A 21799-nucleotide genomic window follows, 5' to 3' on the forward strand; every position below is an offset into this window, starting at 1 on the left:
GTGCAAAAGGTCCACGTTAGCAGTTCTCAACTATTTCGCGTACGGGATAGTCGCCGCGACAGCGTTTAAGGGGGCGTTCCAGGTGCAAAAGGTATCCATCAATGGCACTTTGCAGTATGGGGTACGGAAAAGGGGCCTCCTCGTTCGACTTCGTCGACTTCTGTAGTTCTCCTTCCCGTCAGGGGTACCGAAAGGGGCCTCCTCGCAGTTGTCCTTGCCGTCAGGTCCACGTCATGCAGTTCTCAACTATTTCGCGTACGGGATAGTCGGCTTTGTCGTACGCGACATCGGCGTTTACCGAGTGGCATGGGCACAAAGCAGACCGTTGACGGGGTCACGTGTCAAAAAAGTATCAACAAAGTGTCGACTACGTGTCGACCACGTGTATAGCGGTACACTCAGCGGTACACTAATTCTCGTGCCATTCTCGTGTCACAAAACTGGAACATCGAGTACCAGTATGGAAAGGCTTCAGACAGGAAGCCTTTCCAATCTACATGTACGTAGACGACCTGATGAGACTTGTCAGTAGTCGTAAAGAGGTGACGTGACGCACGGCCTTGGCGACATCAGACTCAGTCAGAGATCTAAACAACAGCGCCAAAGTGCTTCCCTTTTGGATGCGCATGTTCTTTTCTCCTATGTATCTATCGGCGCACCGGAGTAACGATTATTCCGAGACCTTTGGCCGGAGGAGTCACTTTTGCCCCGCCCCCACTTCAATCCAATATGCCACCGCCCCCACTGTGCAGCATCTGATGGTTCTGTGGTATTCAGTAAAAAAAGAGAAAAAAAGAAAAGAAAAAAGTGCAGGTCTTGCTGACCGAATGAAGTCGATCTGCATGCATGTAGTACAAATAATTCAATGTTTGTACAATCATGACTCATGTATCTGGGTGGAGTCTACACTATGTCCATGTCCATGCCCTGAGGCTGAGGACCACGTCGTCCAGGTAGACCACTGCACTGCACACTGGTAGACAGGGTCAGGATACTTGTGTAAGCTGTGACAAGTCTGCCACAGTCCACCAGTGCCAGGTCTACCATCCGCATGCTCCAGCTCATCAGGTCCCTAGCTAGGCCCTGCGCACGGCCGGGACTACAGAGTTCGCCCAGAAAAAAAGTGAGCTCTGCCGCCGTGCCGGGCCACCATACCACTGCCTGGCACCAGTAATATCTTGACTCTTGTTTTCCAGGCACTTGTCGTCCCACGCAGTACAGACTCAGTAGTGTGTGTTCATTTGGTTTGATTACACGGCCGGTCGGTAATGGAACAGGAAGGTTGTGTGGTGTTTCAGCAGGTCATTTTGGATAGCGTTTTGTCACGAGCTCGTGCTAGTTCTGCGTGGAAGTGAAGACTCCTTGCGCGCGGCCATCGCCGGACCGCGGAGTAGGAGGACCCGCTATCCACTGCCAGCTGCATTGTGGAACTTCGGCAGGTAAAATTTACATTATTTTTTGTATTTCCTGAACATACGATGCAATCATGCCTGTACAGTGTATTCGGGAATGCCTGTACTGTTACCCCACTGTATACTACATGTAGTATGATACATGTACAGTGTATTCGGGAATGCCTGTACTGTTACCCCACTGTATACTACATGTAGTATGATACATGTACAGTGTATTCGGGAATACCTGTACTGTTACCCCACTGTATACTACATGTAGTATGATACATGTACAGTGTATTCGGGAATACCTGCACTGTTACCCCACTGTATACTACATGTAGTATGATACATGTACAGTGTATTCGGGAATACCTGTACTGTTACCCCACTGTATACTACATGTAGTATGATACATGTACAGTGTATTCGGGAATACCTGTACTGTTACCCCACTGTATACTACATGTAGTATGATACATGTACAGTGTATTCGGGAATACCTGCTCTGTTACCCCACTGTATACTACATGTAGTATGATACATGTACAGTGTATTCGGGAATACCTGCTCTGTTACCCCACTGTATACTACATGTAGTATGATACATGTACAGTGTATTCGGGAATACCTGCTCTGTTACCCCACTGTATACTACATGTAGTATGATACATGTACAGTGTATTCGGGAATACCTGTACTGTTACCCCACTGTATACTACATGTAGTATGATACATGTACAGTGTATTCGGGAATACCTGCTCTGTTACCCCACTGTATACTAGTAGGTAGAAACGTGACTGCGTAGGTCTACCCTCAATAGTAGACAACCTCGGATTCAGCATTTTCGTGTTTTAAGATTTTTTCTGCTGTTCTACAGTGCTGCTCAATGAAATCCAGTTGCGTCACTCAAGTTTGCGCTTTGCACTATGTCGCAGCCCAGTGTTTGCAGGTCTAGGGCTGCACTACGCCCGGCGCGTACTTCAGCGACGCGACTGGATTTCATTGAGCAACACTGTGCATCATAATTGAAAGTTCACGGCCCTACGCTATGCTTTTTCGCCTACTGTAAGACATGTTATTATAACGAGTCGCTAATTTGACGATTGTCCAAAATTCATAGGTTAACAAGAAGATAATTATGTTAACGATCTTGCAGTATTCCGGAATATCCCCACACAGCATATATGAAGCAGCACGGCCTCAATGGATCTTATTATAACGAAGAAATGTCATCCGTTAAAACGTTAGATTTGCTTCCTCGTTATATATACATGCCTTACAGTACCTGATCATGCATGTTATTAGATAACCAGATCCTAGATACTGGCTACGCATCTTGCCACAAAGTCGGCGGGTCTACAGACGGGATATTTGCTCCGTCGTTTCTTGCTGTCGGCGTAGCGTTTCGCAAGCACGTCAACTCTCGAGGCGGCTGGACCTCTCTTCTCCCATCTTTTAGTCTCTGTGTAGGCACTCCTGCCGACGCCGTCTGCTCAGAGCTTCAACACTGTCCCCCCTGTCATTTTGCTCTTCCTCACAGTACTCTGTTAATGATCTCAGCATTCTATTTGCACAAGAACCATGCCCATTAGAACACTAAAATCTACCCTATCCTTACCTTCCCGGCCCATTAGCAGCACAACCAAAAACATTCGAACGATAATGCGACACCGTCTAAAGTCTTTCTAAATCAAACCGCGAAAAATACAATACTGCGATCAAAACCATACCGCTAATTATCTGACACACAGTGCGACAAGGTCTTTTAAACAAATCCACAAAAATCAACAGGTTTTGTTAGCTAGCCACTGACCGCTATATCCTTTACCGAAATTGTATTCTTGAACGCAATATTCCCAAGTTCTTTCTTTTACTTCTACTCTGCTCCATCAGCACTCGGCTGAAGGCAGGAGATTACCACCCACTGGCCTTCCCCAACATAACCTTGACTCCTACGGCACTCGAGATGCTCTGTCTAGATCTAAGCTGCGATACGCACTACATACTCATTTTACGGTATGGGACATTTACGGAATATCTCGCCAACCATGGCGCGTCATGTGAAAGGCCCCACCACACATACCTACACCGAATTAAAGCGTTGTGGACACTGGCTAGCGACAGACGTTACTTAAGTAATGTCTATTGCATAGCTACCGGAATAAATCATACTCACACATACAGTATCCGGATCAGGAACGCTGTTTCCACAATACAAGACAAAGTTTTACCCTGACCTCTGTACAAGATAACCCATTTTAAAACAATTTTCTATCGAATCCCTCCTATACAAGGCAACATGAAACATCGATCGAGCTACAGTAGCTAGAAAGAAACAGAGAAATCGTGTTTTCAAACTTTCCGCCTGGCTGTTGGCAGCAAACATTGGGCCATCCGAGCAATATTGTAGTTGAATAGGCGACGAGGAGACAATAACTTTATTAAGGCGATAAATAGTATAAGCGAAGCTTTTTGTCGATGCCAGTAGCTCCTCCATCATTGAGTTTCTTCCCAGCAGATATCACCTTTGCTTGGGAGATCGACAGGCGGAGTCCTTGGTCAGCCGATGTCAGCTGGGGGGGGGGGGGGGGGGGGGTCATCGCCACCCAACCGTGTTTCCACCCCAACACATAGCTGCTGCTGCATACTGGTGTATCCATATTATGTTCTGCCTGTTGTACGCATTGCCCTTTTGCACTCGCGTGTGTACGCATACTAGTACACACATGCATCACGGTTTTCTGCCTGTCCTTTGCTATGGACAAGAAGTCTTCTCTCTTGGTCTTCTGAAAGATAAGTCACAAACCCTACCTCGTGTGTTTGCGTTTGTTGACACAACATGGCGCAGTGAACATCTTACTTTACCTGTAGTCTTAGTATACTAGTAGTTCCATTGCAGTTGTAGAGTAGCCCACCTGTAGTGTTGCTCTCTGCCCGTTTTCGTTTCGCTTCGAAAATTGTCCGTTTCGAAGTTCTAGAATTGTTTCGTAGCCGTGTAGTACGATATCGATAGTTGTGATTTCGCCATGGCGGATGGTGCTAAGTCACAGCCTGACATCAACCAACTTGTGCAGCTGATCCAAGATCAAATGCAAGCATCTGCCCAGCGCGATGCACAGCTCCAAACTCTGTTGCAGTCAATGTCGCAAGGATCATCAAGCAGCACGAGTGGACCTGCTTCGTCTGCTCCTGCTCCATCCACCAAGCCCGTCGCTGAGGATCGGCCCATATTGTTGTCGTCGGCGAATCTAGCTGAATTTGTGTCGTGGAGCGAGGCCTGGGAGGACTACTCCCGGTGTCAGCTGTTGTCAGCGCAGCCCCGCGAGACAAGGATGGCCGCGTTTAGGCAGGCCTTGGATGAGGGCCTGAGACGTTTCCTGCGGGAAGGTGTGATTGTGGTGCCAAACACCCATGACGTCCCGGAGGCCATGGTTGAACTACGCAAGTTCATCCGGCGCCAGCGCAACCCCCTGCTGGACAGGATTGAATTCTACCGCCGTGCCCAGCAACCTGGAGAGACGTTCGACGCGTGGTACACATCCCTGAGAGAGTTGTTTCATGCGTGCAACTTCTCCGGTTTGGATGTCTGTTCGACATGCTCAAGACGTATGTGTCAAACATGCCAGCAGTCACTCCAGGCTAACACGGATGAAATTCTGCGAGACCGCATTGTTACCGGCATCCTGCAGGATGACGTTCGACACAAGCTGCTGGCAATGAAGGATCTAACCCTGGCAACCTGCGTCGACCTATGCCGCGCCGAGGAGGCCGCCAGTCAAACCTCGTCACGTATCCCCAGTCTGGCCACTGGAGACGCGTCCGTGAGTGCCGTTCGTTCCAGCTATAAGAAGCAGAAAGGAATGGCATCCAAGCAAGCTCGAGCACCCGCAGCCAAGGATTCCAAGTCTGGCAGCAAGCCCTCGCCGGACAAGTGTCCCAACTGTGGCCGCACCGCTCATAGCAAGCGACCCTGCCCTGCTGCGGATCGCAAATGCAACGGCTGCCAACGCACCGGTCACTTCTTATCCATGTGTCCGTCTGCTTCTAAGAGGACTGTCGGTCAGCTGAAGCTGCAACATGCCGCGTCCTCCCGTGAAGGGGCTACCATAGCCGTCAACACGCAGCTCGTGTCGGCAGACAAGCCAACCAGTTTGTGCTGGCTTCCTGACACCGGCAGCGACATCAACGCTATTGGCTCTGCACACCTCGAGCTCCTCGGAGACTTTGTTGAGAATCTGCCTACCGACAAGGATGTTGTGCGCACCGCTGATGGCGCACCCTTGACCAGTCTTGGCAAGATCCAGGCAACCTTGACGCTCGATTCCGTCACAAACGACACCACACTGGACGTGTTCAAAGGCCTGGATGAGGCACTGCTATCCCGCCAAAGCCTCTGTGCCTTGAATCTGTTGCCTGCTTCTTGGCCCTCCGTGTTTGTCCGTTCTGCCCGTACTGAACCCAACACTGCCCAGCAGCTCCAACAGCAGCTTCTGGAAGAGTTTGCCGACGCTTTCGACAGCTCACAGCTTCCACCAATGGACGGTCCGCCCATGGACATCCAGTTGGAAACAGGTGCAGAACCCAGCTGCGTCCGCACTGCTCGCGCCATACCGTTTGCCTACCGGGATCAGATAAAGTCCCAACTGGACAGTATGGTCGATGATCGCATTATCGAGCCAGTCACAGAACCCTCTGCGTGGTGCCATCCGATCGTTCTCGTTGAGAAGAATGGCACCACTGAGATGCGACTGACTGTGGACCTTCGAAAGCTGAATGATCAGGTACGCAGACCCACCCATCCTGCTCGTACACCACATGACGCAGTGGCAGCCATCGGCAAAGCCAGCTACTTCACGAAGCTCGACGCCCGACATGGCTATTGGCAAGTCCCGCTGTCCGACGATGCCAAGCCGCTCACCACCTTTATCACACCGTGGGGGCGGTACCAGTTTCTTCGCAACCCGCAGGGCCTTGTCTAGGTTGGTGATGTATTTAACTCCCGTACCGACGCAGCGTTTGATCGCCTCACCAACTTTGTAAAAGTGGTTGACGATGGTCTTGTGTACGATACGGAACTGACGGCTCATTTCACCCACGTTCGTGACGCTCTACTTCGCGCCCGTCAGCACGGCATTACCCTGAGCGCCAAGAAATTCGTCTTCGGCGTCCCAAAAGTCGACTACTGTGGCTACCATATCAACACGGATGGTTACACCGTTGACAGTGACAAGACGGCAGCCATCACTGATTTCCCAGTGCCCGTTAATCGCACTGACGTCCGCTCATTCTTCGGGCTAATCAACCAGTGTAGTGATTTCTCGCAGCGTATCGCACAGCTCAGCGACCCGCTTCGCCCGTTGCTGAAGTCCACGAATGTGTTCTTGTGGGAGTCGGCACACACTGACGCGTTTAACGCCGTCAAAGCTGCCCTGGCTTCTCCCCCGATATTGTCGTTCTTTCTGCCTGGCCGACCGCTTCGGTTAGAAACTGATGCGTCCGTGAAGAACGGACTTGGTTATGTTTTGTGGCAGCAGCAGGGCGACACCTGGCGCATACTCCAATGTGGAAGCCGGTTCCTATCTGATGCCGAGACGAGATACGCCGTCATTGAGCTTGAATGCCTTGCGGTTACCTGGGCAGTACGCAAGTGTTCGATCTATCTCTCCGGTGCTCGGTTTGAAGTTATTACCGACCACCGCCCACTCATCCCTATTCTGAACTCCTACTACTTGGATCAGATAGAGAATCCCCGGCTGCAGCGGCTCGTCCTGAAACTTCGGCCCTATCAGCTACATGCAACGTGGCGGAAAGGCACGGATCATGCTTTCCCTGACGCTCTGTCCCGCCATCCAGTCAGCGACCCCTGCCCTGACGATGAACTGGGTGAGAGTACTGCCTCTCAGGGCGCTGCTATCCGTGCGTGCACGCTTGATACGTCTGGTGGCCTGAACTACCACGCGCTCTGCTCAGCCGCCCAGGCCGACACTGACTACCAGTGCCTAGTTCAGTTCATCGTGTCTGGTTTCCCTGCGAAGAGGTCCCTCATGCCTGAGTCACTCCAGCCGTACTGGAATGGTCATGAGCACCTCTCTATTGACAGTGGTTTAGTGATGAAAGGACCCCGTCTCTTGATTCCCGTCGCTCTCCGGCAGCGTGTCTTGTCTGATCTACACGCATCCCATCAAGGATTGACGCGCACGAAGTCCCGTGCCCGGCAGATTGTATTCTGGCCACAATTGTCAGCCGACATCGAGCATGTTGTCCGCAGTTGTGACAAGTGCCGCCTGCACAGCGCTTCACAACCGAAGGAGCCACTCCGTGTGGACGATCGTGCTCCAGATCTGCCATTCCACCATTGCAGCGCCGACCTGTTTGAGTATGAAGGCCTGCAGTATCTGGTGTATGTGGACCGACTAACCAGCTGGCCCTGCGTTGCCAAGCTCGGACGCACTGCCTCCTCTGCAGACGTCATTCGGTCTCTTCGCCGCTGGTTTCCTGACATTGGTGTCCCCGAGGTTCTTACCAGTGATGGTGGCCCCCAGTTCCAGTCCCATGTATTCGCCAAGTTCTGTGATACCTGGCACATCCGTCACGCTAAATCCTCTCCCCATTATCCGCAGTCGAATGGGCTTGCCGAGAAAACCGTGAAAGCAATGAAGCCGCTAATTCACAAGACCACTAGTAATGGCGACCTCGACGTGGATTCCTTTCAACGTGCGTTGCTTGAGTGGAGGAATACCCCGAACGCCACTGGTCAGAGTCCAGCCCAAGCTCTCTACGGCCGGCCTCGTCGTCTTTTGTGTTTGCCGACCATTCCAGCTTTGCTCCTGCATGGCAAACACACGCTAATGAAGTTGACCAGCGCTCATCACACTACCTGGAGTCGACTCAGCAGCATTACAACCGCTCTGCTCGGTCCCTTCCTTGTCTGTCTCTTGGAGCACATGTCGACATCCAGCATCCCGGACCAAGTTGTGGTCAGCTCATGGCTCAATCGTAGCCATTGGTCAGCACCGGGACTACTTGGTAAAACTTCCAAGCGGCCGCATCTATTGGCGCAACCGCCGTTTCCTCCGACCGAGAGTCTCTCCTACACCCCCGCCAGCTGCAGCCGTCCCTACTGTTTATGCTCCAGACGCTGCACAAGGCCAGACACCAGTTGCCTCTATTGCCCCTGGTGTGCATGCCCCAGCACAGCCTGCACCACGCCGCAGTCATCGCCATCGGCAGCAGAATGTCCCGTTTAATGTGATATCCACACGCGGACAATCTTATGTCTGATGACTTTGTCCTCATTCTGTTTCTGCTCTTCTGCCGGACCTATGACTGTTGCTGTTACTAATGCATTTTATTGCTGCTGTGTTTTTTGTTTGTTTTGATCAGATAAAAATGTCTTTTATCTCAGAAGGGGCGTGGTGTATCCATATTATGTTCTGCCTGTTGTACGCATTGCCCTTTTGCACTCGCGTGTGTACGCATACTAGTACACACATGCATCACGGTTTTCTGCCTGTCCTTTGCTATGGACAAGAAGTCTTTTCTCTTGGTCTTCTGAAAGATAAGTCACAAACCCTACCTCGTGTGTTTGCGTTTGCTGGCACAACACATACTCTGCTCTCTATCACTTGGCCTTGCTGGATCTGCGCAGACGTTGGCATAAAGAGCGTGAGAAAAATGATGTATGATACAAACAAGAAGTCAATTGGCTCTGCCCTCGCGATGTGGAGGACTTTTGCAAGTATTAGCAACTTGGCTGGCACTGCTGTTGCCAGAACAACACTATGAGACTGTGCTCTTACTATTAAATCGAAAACCCCTTCACATGCTCTAGGTCACTATTAAGGGCTTGATCATTCTTATTCCTAATATCCCTTGCTCCGGGTCACTATAAGAGACTGGGCTATTCATTACGATGCCGTATTCTGATGTGGTGTATTTGGTGGGTATGTTTTGTGTTTGATGTGCCTTACAGTGATGGCAGCAGTGAACGTTTCCAAGCTCCTTCGGTACACTTGGGAGGATAAAGTGGAGGATCTAAAAGCAGCAATAGTTGAGGGTGGTGTTCTCAAAAAGGAAATCAAACTCCAAAAGGATGCCAGGGGAGATCCATTGTTGGTATGCAGAACTTTAGAATGTGTTGACTTGGGCAAGAATGATCTTTGCATGAGCATGTGTTGCTGCATGAGTGTCAGCCTGTGTGTGTGTTTGTGTGCGTGTGTGTGTGTGTGTGTGTGTGTGTGTGTGTGTGCATTCGTGCGTGTGTGTGTGTGTGTGTGTGTGTGTGTGTATGTGTGTGTGCATGTGTGTGTGTGTATTTTTGTTCCCTCTGGGGACGGTTTGAATTTTCCGAGCTCCCCTGGTTGTCGAAAGTAGTTAGCTCCACGAGTCTTCTGGGGCGGCTCTGGTCCACCAGGGCCGTCCCAGGACATGTAATTCTCAGCGCAAGAGATTCAGGGCCAGCGCAGCAAGAAGACGGGGTGTCGAACGATGGCACCACTTCTTGTTGCGCCTGAATCTCCCACTCGCGGCGGATTGGCAAACCCCCGAGTGGACAGAGATCAGCGCTTCAAAAAATCTGCCCAAGCACGGAGAGAGAGGAGGAGACGCTGCCTGATCCGCGTCGGATCCTGGAATGTTCGTTCTCTCGTTGAGAGCGAAGGGAACATCGAAACGGCAAGTATTCAAAACAAGGTTGTTGAAGACAGGAAACTGGACCTCGTCATCTCCGAACTACATCGACTCAGCTTGGACGTCGCTGGTGTACAAGAAACACACTGGTTTGGTGAACATCTATACGAGGACGACAAAGGAAATACAGTGATAACGTCTGGGCGAGCTGTGGACGCAAATACCCATCGTCGTCGAGGAGAAGGAGTTGAACTAATACTCAATAAATTTTCGTCCGGCGCGTGGAAAGCTGGTGGTAGTTTTTGGAGGTCGTTTGGTCCGCGTGTGGTACTATCACGTCTCAAACTTCCACTCAGCCATTCCAGGGGAGTGAACAATCCTAAATCGATTTCTGTCATCAGTGCCTACGCCCCAACGTTTGCCAGTCCAAGAACAGCAAAGGATGAGTTTTTTCACCAATTGCAGTGTGCCATCAATGTATGCAAGGACCATCAATATATCCTGCTTGGTGACTTCAATGCGCGCGTTGGCTCTGGTATGGCTGAGGATGAGTGGGGCAGAGTACGTGGACCTCATGGTTTGGGCCAACTGAACAGTGCTGGAACCGAGCTGCTGTCCTTTCTGTCCATGAACAACGCTAGTCTTTGTAACACCTGGTTTGCGAAAAGGGACATCTTCAAGCGGACGTGGCAACACCCTGGGTCAATGGCTTGGCACTGTATTGACTACATCATTGTTCGCCAAGCCGATCAGCGTCACTGCATGGATGTCACCACAGTACGGAATGCGGAGTGTGGGAGCGATCATGAGCTACTTACCATGTCTTTCGACCTGGATACTCCGGCCGTGCGCCGCCGTGCTGCCCGTCATAGCCCTCCGGTTTTTCAATTTGATGTTGCCAAGATGTGTGGCGAAAATCCTGATCTTCCGTCAAAGCAGTCTGCAGCCGAACACTACCAGTCGGATGTTGCTAAAGAGCTCGCTGATCGGTGGCCCGAGGAGGGCAGTGTTGAGAACCAATGGACTGCGGTACGTGATGCTGTTGTTACATCAGCTATGGGTAACTTGGGTCCACGAAAGAGACGGCAGTCAGACTGGTTTGCTGATAGCCAGGATGTCATTCAACCGCTCTTGGACGAACGCAATGCAATGTACAATGTGTGGGTTCAACATGGTAGGCTCCGTGACGATCACTATTCCAAGTTCAAGGCTGCCCGTGCTACTGCCCGTTCTGCAGTACGTCATGCGAAGGTGGAATGGATCAAGAACAAGGCACAACAGGCCTCGGAGTCCCGATCTGATGGCGCGGCAGTTTGGAAGTGTATAGGAGATTTGCAGGCGTGCTGTCGTGGACGGGTGGGCACCCGGGTGTCTGCTATCAAGGATGAAAATGGTAACTTGTGTGAGTCTCAGGAGGAACAGGATGGTCGGTGGAGTCGTCATTTCGACACAGTGTTGAATATCCCATCTACGTTCGTCCCTGCGGTACTGGACTCTCTCCCACATTGCCCGGTTGCTGATGATTTGGCTAACCCCCCAACGTCGGCTGAAGTGCGACGTGCAATCGATAAGCTGAAGCCTGGCAAGGCTGCTGGCGCATCCAGGATTTTGCCGGAGCTGGTTAAGTACGGTGGTTTTCCTCTACGGGACAGGATGCTAGATCTGTTTGGTGCTGTGTGGAACTCCGGACAGGTACCGCAGGAATGGGTTGATGCTACTCTCGTACCCATCCCCAAAAAAGGCGACCTGCAACTGTGTGACAATTGGCGTGGCATTGCTCTGTTGGATGTTGTGGGGAAGGTGTTGGCTGCCATCATACAGACACGTCTCCAGCGGCTAGCGGAGACCCTGCTGCCAGACTCGCAGTGTGGTTTTAGGCGCGGGCGCTCGTGCTCGGACATGATCTTCTCTGTACGCTAACTTGTGGAGAAATCTCTCGAGCATGACACGAAAGGCTACATGGTTTTCATCGACTTGCGCAAGGCCTACGATTCAGTGCCCAGAGAGTGTATGTGGCGTGTACTTGCTTGTCCTGGGGTACCGGACACCCTCCTCGCTGTCATCAAGTCCTTTCACACATCTATGTCTGCCACAATCCGCACATCCCAGGGACACCCTCAGCCCATCAACATCAACAACGGCTTGATGCAGGGGTGCTCTATGGCCCCCGTGCTTTTCAATCTATTCATGTGGGCCGTTTTCACTGTTTGGTCCCGGAGAGTGTCCGCAGTTCCTGGTGTCGGCATGGAGGTTCGCTATTGCATTTACGGAAATTTGTTCGGCAAGCCGAGGACGCGAAAGATATCGACCAAGTTTGGGGAATGCCAGTTCGCCGACGATTCAGCCTTGTTAGCGACTACACGTGACGGTGCTCAGCTCGCACTCTCTGTATTCCAGGCGACTGCTGCTGATTTTGGACTAACTGTCAGCACTACCAAGACCCAATTCATGGTGTGCGGCAGCAACATCCAAGATGCAGACTGTGTCCCACTCACGCTGGCGGATGTTGAGATCAAGAATGTGGCTGAATTCAGGTATCTGGGTTCCATTATCGCCAGCAACAGCCGTTCGGCAGTGGACGTCAACGCCCGCATTGCGAGTGCCTCCAAGGCCTGTGGTGCTTTACAGCGCCCTGTATTTGCCAATGGTCAGCTTCCTGTGTTCTTGAAGAGGTGTGTTTTCAACGCGTGTGTCATGTCCTTACTACTATACGGTTCTGAGTGCTGGGTCCCCCTTCAGGGCGACTTGCAACGCCTGTCCGCCTTCCATATGCGTTGCGTCCGCTCTATCCTTGGTGTGTCGAGACAGCAGATGTGGGATGCCCACATCAGCAATGCTGAACTATTGCGTATGTGGGGCGATCCGGAGACCATCACCTGTAAGCTTCGGCATCGTTGGCTAGAGTGGCTAGGTCACCTGACGCGCATGGATGACACCCGCATGCCGAAGTGCCTTCTGTTTGGCCAGCTCCCACCTGTCAGACCTGCCCATGGACCAAGGAAACGGTGGAAGGACTGCGTGTCGGTCGATCTTTGACATAACCAAATTGTGAACTGGTACCAGACCGCTAACACATCTCGCATGGAATGGCGATGTAGATACCAAGACCAGGATAAGGAACTGGCCGCAGCAGCCCCCGTTGAGTGCCCCACCTGTGGAAAGGTCTGCTCTAGACCAAGTGATCTTAAGCGCCACAAGTGCACAGCGGAGCGTCGCAAGCCAGTCCATCAGCAGCGTGGTGCATGTCAATGCGCAGATTGTGGGAAATGGTACCGTAGCAGGGGTGGACTCGCTGTGCACAGGTGTCAGCCTACCTCAATCGCTAGCCAGCCCGCTTCCGCTCCTTGTAGACCTCACCAGAACCGCCCAACAACGGATGAACGTGCCAAGTTTCCACTAATGTGTCAGCACTGCTCTCGGAGATTTCGGCAGTCCAGGGACCTGACCCGGCACCGGCGTGTTTGCTCCTCTCCCTCCTCCCGCAATGGGACCACGTAACCTTTAAGGCAGTGGGTCAACAGGACAGGACAGGTGTATATGTGTATGTACGCATATGTATGGTGCAGTGGTATGTGCTGTCGATTTCCAATCGAGAGGTTACGGGTTCAATTCCCGACGATCATGGTCACACATGTCTTTCTTCTCTTTATCCTTCTCCTTGCTCTTCTTTCATTCTCCTGGGTGCATGCCAGAGTATGTGGTGTGGTGTGCAAAAAGAAAAAAGAAAAAAACTGAAAAACTGGAAAATATTGATTCACTGGCCAGAGAAAGCTTCAACTAGCTGTGTGGTGTAGACCGGGCTACAATTTAGTGGCGGTAAATTCATCAGCATGCAAGAGTACATAACCCCTGCATAACCTCTATACTGTGCTGCGACGGCAGACCTTCACATCACTTGACATGGATCGAAAACAGTGCAAAGTGACTACAAGAAAGTTGAATCCAAAGCAGGGTTGCGTACAACACTGTATCTATCATGCACATGGTGCAAATAATGTGTCTGGGTTCGTCACGTGATGTGAAGTTTCGCCGTCGCAAACCCCGTAGTTGGGGTTGCACACTCTTGGAGGGTTATGCACTCTTGATGCGTGGCATGCCAAATGCGGCTAGTTCCTGTGGTACATGTGTTGTACATGCTGCTTTGTTTGTGTCACTTCGTTGTACATGCTGCTTCATGGTCTTTTGCTCCACATGCGTTTTCATCTCCCCTTTCTAACATGCTGCTGTACCGCCTTCTCTCTCTCTCTCTCTCCCCCCCCCCCCCCCCCCGTATACGCACTTTCTGTACTTGTCCCCGTTCGGGACTGATCGTAGCACAATTTGCACTTCTTTCGCTTCCACATCCGCACCTTTCCCTCACGCCTCAATAATATGATTGATATTCCTTGGTCTTGTCTTGTGTCTTCATGTCATTCGTCCAGTCATCTCCTCAAATTCACTTCAAAATGTACTCTCTCTAGCCAAAACTGTTGGCTTTTTGATTGGCGTGGTCACGAGGGTGTAATAGCTCGTAACAACCTGGACGACATTTCTCAGTTGGTAGAGCATGAGACTCTTAATCTCAGGGTCAAGGGTTCGAGCCCCAGGTTGGGCGGCAAAGTGAATGACGGAGTTTGGAAGAAGTTGAAGGCGCGTAAAAATCTGTCAATGTCAATTCATGCTTGCACCGACGTAAAGAAGGAAAGAACAGGACGGTCCGAATAGTGTAAAATTGTTTTCAGTATCGCCATTGTGAAGAGCGGTATGTAGGTGAAACGGTGCAACACTTGCTCACACGCTTTCGTCAACATGTGTCTTTACATCTTGCCCCCCCCCCCCCCCCTGATGCACGTGACACCCATACACATCGAGGTCGCCCGCCCAAACGTGTTGCTGAGCTATTGGATAATTTGTCAACGATCCGGCCTCAGGCTCTGTTTGGTTGTCCGTCCTTGACTTCCCCCTCCTTTACGGGCATGGTGGGCAACCTGCCAAACCACCGAAGATCTCAACGGAGACGTAGGAAACTGCAAGAGTCACAAGGAGTCAAGAACAAGAAACAGTGGAAGTGATTCTCAGACAGCAACACTGGAAGTGACAACTACTGTGAACTAGAGGAAACGGTGAAGGCCACTGGAGAAGACCAAAGTGAGCTGATCTGCAACGGAATTATCTCATGCCAGAAGGTCATCGGGAGCCAGGCTTAGAGAGGCAACAGACGGGTCGAAAGATTAACCAAGGTGTCCAAGGCAGGAGAAAAACTCAACCAGATGGAGGTGGGATATCAATGGTCACTTGTCAAGCAATGTTAGGTGTCGTGAGTTGAATACAGATATCATGTTATGTCTTTTGTCACTCGTGGCAGATCAAAATTGTATCTTGCAGTTTCGGAAGCATTGTACATTCGTAAGGTGTACCCTGAGCTGTGTGTTCTAAAGGATAATGCGTTGTTTTTGTAGTTACATGTTGCTAGTCCTCATGAGTGTATTAGTAGTACCATGTGACGTGTTCTCCTGCCTTCTTTCTTTTTCACCCACTGAGTAAATGTGCCCTTTTAGTCACCAATTTCCACCCCTTTCATTCTCACTTCGTGAAGTGTTAGATTTAATCTTTTACTTGTACAAACTTATTGTCTTTATATTTGTAGTCTTTGAATTATTTCAACATCACCTGTATTGTCCTGTAAGGAAGGGAACGAAAACGTTTGGCAATTTTACATGTTCAGATCATCCTTCTGCCTGGTTCTGCTGCGTTGGAGCATTCGTGAATTGACACGAGGGAATGTGTATGTGTTTAGTTTATGTCCCTTACCCAGACATTCTCCTCCACCAAACCCCCCTGAAGACAGCCCAAGGGGTGCGGATAATTGGCACTCTACTGTATTGCCCTTTAAAATAAATTTTGCCATTTGGTATGCTGCATTGTTTCATGACGAGATAATCTTGTTTTTAGTACAGAAAGAGCGAGTTGTTTAGCGCTCTCTGCTCCATTGTTTGTTATTTAGTGCATAGTGTTCTACTGTGCTGTGTTCTGTTTTCTCGCAGGCAACTTTGCTGAGGATTGCCTGCAATATGAATGCTACGTCTGTTGTCAAGTTCCTGGCAAGCATTGTTGACAGGAACGTGCTGAACTGTGCAGGGGAGGTCAGGTGGCGTGCCCATACGGGTCAATATGTAAGTATAATGGAACACTATTAATTGAGAAGAACCCTGAAAATTGATAACGTACAGGCAGGAAAGAGTGCTCCTGGCGAGGCACTAAAGGATAGGAGAGAGGAAGAAGCAGGATGAGTATCAAAAAAGGGGAAAAAACCTGTGTGCATGCTATATGGAGGGGGGGGGGGCTGTGTCAGTTTCAGGCGCTGAATTTCACCGGCACATCAAAACACGCCTAGGGTTCCTGTAAGAAGGCGACCCTGCCTGTTGGGAGTCCCCCTAGGCCCTAGCAAAATAACTTTAAATATGATTCAATAATAATAATAATCGACAAAGAGACAATAGTCATAAAATGGCAATTAACATTCTACTCCCCATGCTAGAGTATAGAGCAGACACACACGCGTGCAGGACACGACACGCCAAGAGTGCGAGTTTGGAGTAATGGGAACGTCGGGCAGAGTAGCTGGCTTCAATTGAGTACACAATAACGAATCACGTGGTCGGCCTACCGAGGGCAGGAGCTGGATATGACCAAGTGGGTCGGCCTGCATTGAGCAGGAGAGATTTATGACTCATGCAAGTTTAATTGTAGTGTGCGAGAGGCCAGTTACGAAGGAGTGCCATGCCGACATTCCCATTAGGGACAGAGGAGATAGCGGGTGAGACAACCAATATACAGTCAAAACTCGTTAGGACGAACTTTAAGGCACGGAAAAAGTTTGTTTGTCTTATCCGGAGTTATTCTTATCCAGATCTGACAAAATATTCGATATCCATATCATATGGATTTTATTTATGAGAAGGTGCATGCTGTGACAAATGTAAAACATTTCCATAACAAAACCCAGCAACAGGTAAGTACAATGTTCAATGAACTCATGACAGCTTGTCCTCCGCCTTGTAACATGTTTTGCTAGTACAAGAGGCCTCGACTATCGGAAAAGACCTACAGCCAGCGTACCCACGGAGACCGAAAGTTCATACTACACGCTGATTTTGTTCAAATCACGCTTGAAATTAGTTCGTCTTCACGAAAGTTGAAGTTGAAGTACAATTGTTACAATTGTACTTCAAGTAGGGCATTCATTGAATCGCTTGTAATCTTCAGGACAGGGAAAATAGTACCAGGTGTGTGCATCATATCCAGTGGCCAGTATGACAGACTACGGTACTGCACAGAACCACCACTCCGGCTACTAGGGACCCACATCGACTCAAAAGTCATTATAATTGCACTCTAATGTCATCACTTTCGATATCTGCTCTGTTTGTTGTATTTCCCTTCTTGGTACTTTACCTGCAGAAAACCGTCTACGGTAGTGCTCTTCATGCAGCTACTGATCGAGGCTCCGTTAAGTGTTTACAGTATCTACTCGATGCCGGTGCCGATACAAACGTGACTGATGTGGTGAGGAAGCCAGTTATATCGTAGGTATTTGGTTTCCATGGTTCCTTTGTCCCCACGTGTATCTATAAGCGTGTCTGAATGTGCATCTGAATGTGTGTCTGTCTGAATGTGTGACGGTCTGAATGTGTGTCTGTCTGAATGTGTGTCCGTCTGAATGTGTGTCTGAACACGAGAGAGCTTGAAAGCTCGGTGCCCTACGCTATGCTTTTTTTGCCTAGCTCATCATGCAAGTTATCCAAACTAATGGAAGCGTCTTTGAGCTGATGTTAGGGAGGAGAAGTATGCGTTAGACCTGTAGAGGATGTCGTGTAGAATGAGAGCGAGTCACATAATCTGCCAGAGACGGTGTCTCGTCCGAGCCTGGCTCATCTTCGCCCTCAAACATCGATATCCACGGATTGGTCTGCTCGACAAACTCCCAGGCGCCTGATCGAATCGGGACATAAAACTCTCGATGGAAGCAAACATCTGGCCAACTGATAACTCCAGCTTCTGGAAACGCTCTAGCAAAACAGATTTGGATCTACCGACCGATCTGCGGGCCGATTTCCTACTAACACTTGATGTGGATTCAATATCTGACGCCGCTATACTCACCTCATTGTCCATCACCAGCACAGGATCAGCTCTCTCAGAACCGGAAGGAGAACCTGGATTTTGATGCTGAACGAAGACACCCTGAACGAAAACACGGATTGAGAACTACTAGCGCCAAGAACAAAACTGACACTATTAGAATTTGTGCGTGACATCTCAATAAAACCTTCCTGAAATGACGCTTCTTTCTTCATTTATCTTATTATTTTTCAGACGCAACGTGGGATTCGAACATGTACTATCGCCCTGCATGCATTCCCCCGATACACTTCGCACACATACACATTCTTGCAAGTTGCTTCACGTTATGATCTTGCAGTTGAAAGCCCTATTTGAATAAGATGGCCAGCTGTCTTTGATGGCACAGTACGGGACACGTACGGGGTAGCGCCAGGCATGCCCGATGACACAACAAACAATGACGGAATTAAAGCTGTGTGGACCCTAGCTAGCGCCAGGCATTACTTAACCCTTTGCCGGTCTAACTCAATGTATGTGAGGGGTGGTCACGCAAATACATGTACACACAACCAGCAATAACTCAAGAACCATGTGATGTAGGTATGGGTAAACCATATATTTTCAAAATCTGTATGCCTGAACGCGTCCAGAAAATTCAAATATGACTAGGTCCAGGCAAGGATAGGGCCCATGGTAGCCCTTCAAGTTGAGAGAAAATACAATTGCGAATGAAATACACGAATATCACAGCAGGAAGGGCATACCAAGTTCGTGATGGAGCTGAAGTCGTACGATAAACAATCAGGTAAGGGCTACGTCTTTACAAGAAATGTAGGCTCTCTACAATACCGCCATTGAACACCAACACCACGCCATCGGCGATACGCCAGCAGCAGCAATTCCCATTCCACGATATCGCAGTTTCGGTTTGTTCATCTCAGCGCTGATCGCGTCAGATTCACTCTCGCTCAGATGAGTACTCAGGCACGAGCTTACGCATGCCATGATTCTCACGGCCAGGCGAATCAGCTGATCGCACCTGACGAGTCCTTGTGACAGTCGCTGTCGCGGTGTCGGCAGCAAGAAGGCTTCCTCTCTGTTTGGAGAATTTTGTTTCTTCATTCGTGGACGATATATTTTTGAACTAGCAGGACTCAACGGAGCTCTTTTTCTCAACACACTATACTGCAAAACCTCCCGGGACATCCAGCCTGGACTGGTGATGTTACTGCTCTCAGAACGCTTGTCAAACACGGCCCCAAGAGATGCACTCGCATTCTTGAAATGCGCGCATGGCGGATGGTCGTCTTTTCCAATTTCAACAACTTCAGTCGATCGATACGGCAAAAAATTGTATGGTAAGCATGGTTGTTTTGCACATCGTCAGAAAGCCTTTGACCTCAGCTACGCGTAGAGCGCCATTTTAGCTGTCTCCTAGCAACAAGACCCCAAAAAAATGAGGGCACAACGTACCGATACTATAGTATCGGTACGCTTATGGTAGACCGGTAAAGGGTAAAGTAACATCTTTTGCATAGCTACGGGAATAAATCCTTAGTATCCAGTGTAATTCGTAAGCAGGGTTGGTCTCACGAGCGGGAAACACCGCTCATATACATCTGCTATGCCAATCCGCTGAGAGTGACATTATTTGGTATATGCATGTTATGCCTGCAGGTAGAGGGAAAACTTGTTAGTCGGTCACAGCTCCATTCACACCTCAGTTCCTCCCAGGTTCTTGCTGGCCAGCCTGCGAGTTGGTTTCTTGAAAGCCACTTGACAGGTAGATCAACTCAGAAAGCAACAAAAAGACTGTGTACGTGTTAGCTGCTCTGGCTAAACGGTCCTTTTCTAAGACACTTTCATAGGACAGCGTTATAGTTTTATGAGTATAATAATGGAAGGAGTGATATGACACAAGAATGAAGTGTACCAATAAACGAGAGAGCTTGGAAGCTTAGGGCCCTACGCTATGCTTTTTTGCCTAGCTAGCTCATCATGCATGTTATTAGAACTGATGGAAATGTTTTTTTTCCATTGATTGGCTACATCAAACTTTCTCTTCGCATAGGGTAACACGACACCGTCTACATGGTCTACCACCTTGATGACCTAGGCAAAAAAAGCATTATTATTATTACTTGCATGTACGCGTTCGAGTCAACCATGCAAGCATGATTCACAACTTCGCTTATGCTGAACATGACAAACAGGACTATGACAGGGGAAAATTGAGCTAGAACGATGATATAATTATGATAATTATATCTAAAAAGTCGGCGTGGAGAAAGCAATTTTATTAGTGCAATAATGAGTATAATAGATGCTTTGTGCCTGCACTCAGTTATATATTTTAGCACTATGTTTGACACCTATTATGTAATGCTGTAGCACTTCCCTTTTTTGTTCACACTTTTAATTATGCTGTTATAAAAATGACGGCTTTGAGCAGCAAAGCCAAGTTAGCCCACGCATGCACGTGTTTTGTCACAGGTTCGTCACGCGGCACATGAATGAAAAATATGTTTTCCGAAAATGGTTGATGAAAAAATATATCTTGTGTGGCCGCTTTGCCCTGCCTCGTGTCAGCAAAGCAACTTCCTTGTCAACAATTTCTGTCATCCAGTTGGTCAAAGTGACTCAAGGTTGTGTTTTCTCCTTTGTCTCGCCGCCAAGTTGTACAAGAGTATCAGTTGTGCTAGTCTGCATAGACAAGCGCTGACTCGTGTGAGCTGGAAGCGCTTGAAAATTCACAACTTCAAACAGCGATTGATCGCGCTTGGTTGAAATATTTATTTGTTGCGTGGGCAGATAGAGTAGCTCATGGTCGCAGAAGTGAATTTCCTGGAGTCATGAGGCCAAGCAAGAACTACTCGAAGCAGAGGACCAGTTATTTAGGCCTCGACATGGCGAGTGGCGTTGACGCCAACTCAGAAATGGCTGTGATTACCTGTCAAAAAATCTAGCCAAAGAAGTAGACAAGGAGCAGAGGCATTTACATGGACAACGTACGATGGTGGTTTGCAACATGCTACTACTGCTGGAGCGACGTTGAGTGCAGGGACGATCGTTGATCATCTACGTATCAGGTGTGGTTGTCAAACGCTTGTGGCCTTTGATGTGGATATGAAGATTTTATGCCCACTGTGCGTTCGTTATGCACCACATCTGCTGTGCACGTGGCATTACCCTATCTCAGGGAGAAATCATCAACCCAATCATTCTGGGTAAAACTATTCCTGATAGCTGTGCAGGCCAGCACAAGAACCAGTACGCTGCACTAACCAAGGTGCTTATGTTCGTGTGCTTGATGGTCGATGGAATGAGTTCAACTGAAAGCAACGGTTCCGCAGGTCTTCGACAACCTCAGCAAGGTGGTCGGCCCAGCAACAGTGGTGACGGTACTTGGCATAGAAGTCGACAGCATGGACCAGGTGATGCGGCTACCTGACCAGAAGTTATCGGCCTTTCTAGCGGCTTTGAGTGAGTAGTCCATGTGCACTAGCTACACAACGCGGGAACTGCTTTCGCTGATCGGAACCTTGTCCTTGCCGCAAAGGTGGTTCCTCCTGGCAGGACCTTCATCCTTCAACTCCTGTATCTTAGCTGGACAACTCTGTCTCTTCAGTCAGTAGTCAACATCGACACAGAAGCTCACTTGGACATCGAA

The 21799-nt window shown here is 49.4% G+C and overlaps 1 protein-coding gene across 1 annotated transcript; it reads left to right on the top strand.

Moving 5' to 3' along the window:
- The first annotated feature begins 1130 nt into the window (after window positions 1-1130).
- Window positions 1131-18508, top strand: LOC135825370 (uncharacterized). The gene is made up of 4 exons (XM_065338107.1): window positions 1131-1439; window positions 9371-9513; window positions 16050-16178; window positions 17467-18508. Exons 2-4 carry the CDS (start codon window positions 9373-9375, stop codon window positions 17593-17595), a joined length of 399 nt encoding a protein of 132 aa, XP_065194179.1. The 5' UTR covers window positions 1131-1439; window positions 9371-9372; the 3' UTR covers window positions 17596-18508.
- Window positions 18509-21799: the final 3291 nt, after the last annotated feature.

Source organism: Sycon ciliatum, chromosome 9 (assembly GCF_964019385.1).
Source record: "Sycon ciliatum chromosome 9, ocSycCili1.1, whole genome shotgun sequence".
Lineage (NCBI taxonomy): Eukaryota > Metazoa > Porifera > Calcarea > Leucosolenida > Sycettidae > Sycon > Sycon ciliatum.

Coding starts and splice junctions, on each gene's coding strand:
- LOC135825370 (XM_065338107.1), top strand. CDS start 9,373: ATGGCAGCAGTGAACGTTTCCAAGCTCCTTCGGTACACTTGGGAGGAT. Junction 9,514..16,049: donor CCAGGGGAGATCCATTGTTG/GTATGCAGAACT, acceptor GTTTTCTCGCAG/GCAACTTTGCTGAGGATTGC. Junction 16,179..17,466: donor GTGCCCATACGGGTCAATAT/GTAAGTATAATG, acceptor CTTTACCTGCAG/AAAACCGTCTACGGTAGTGC.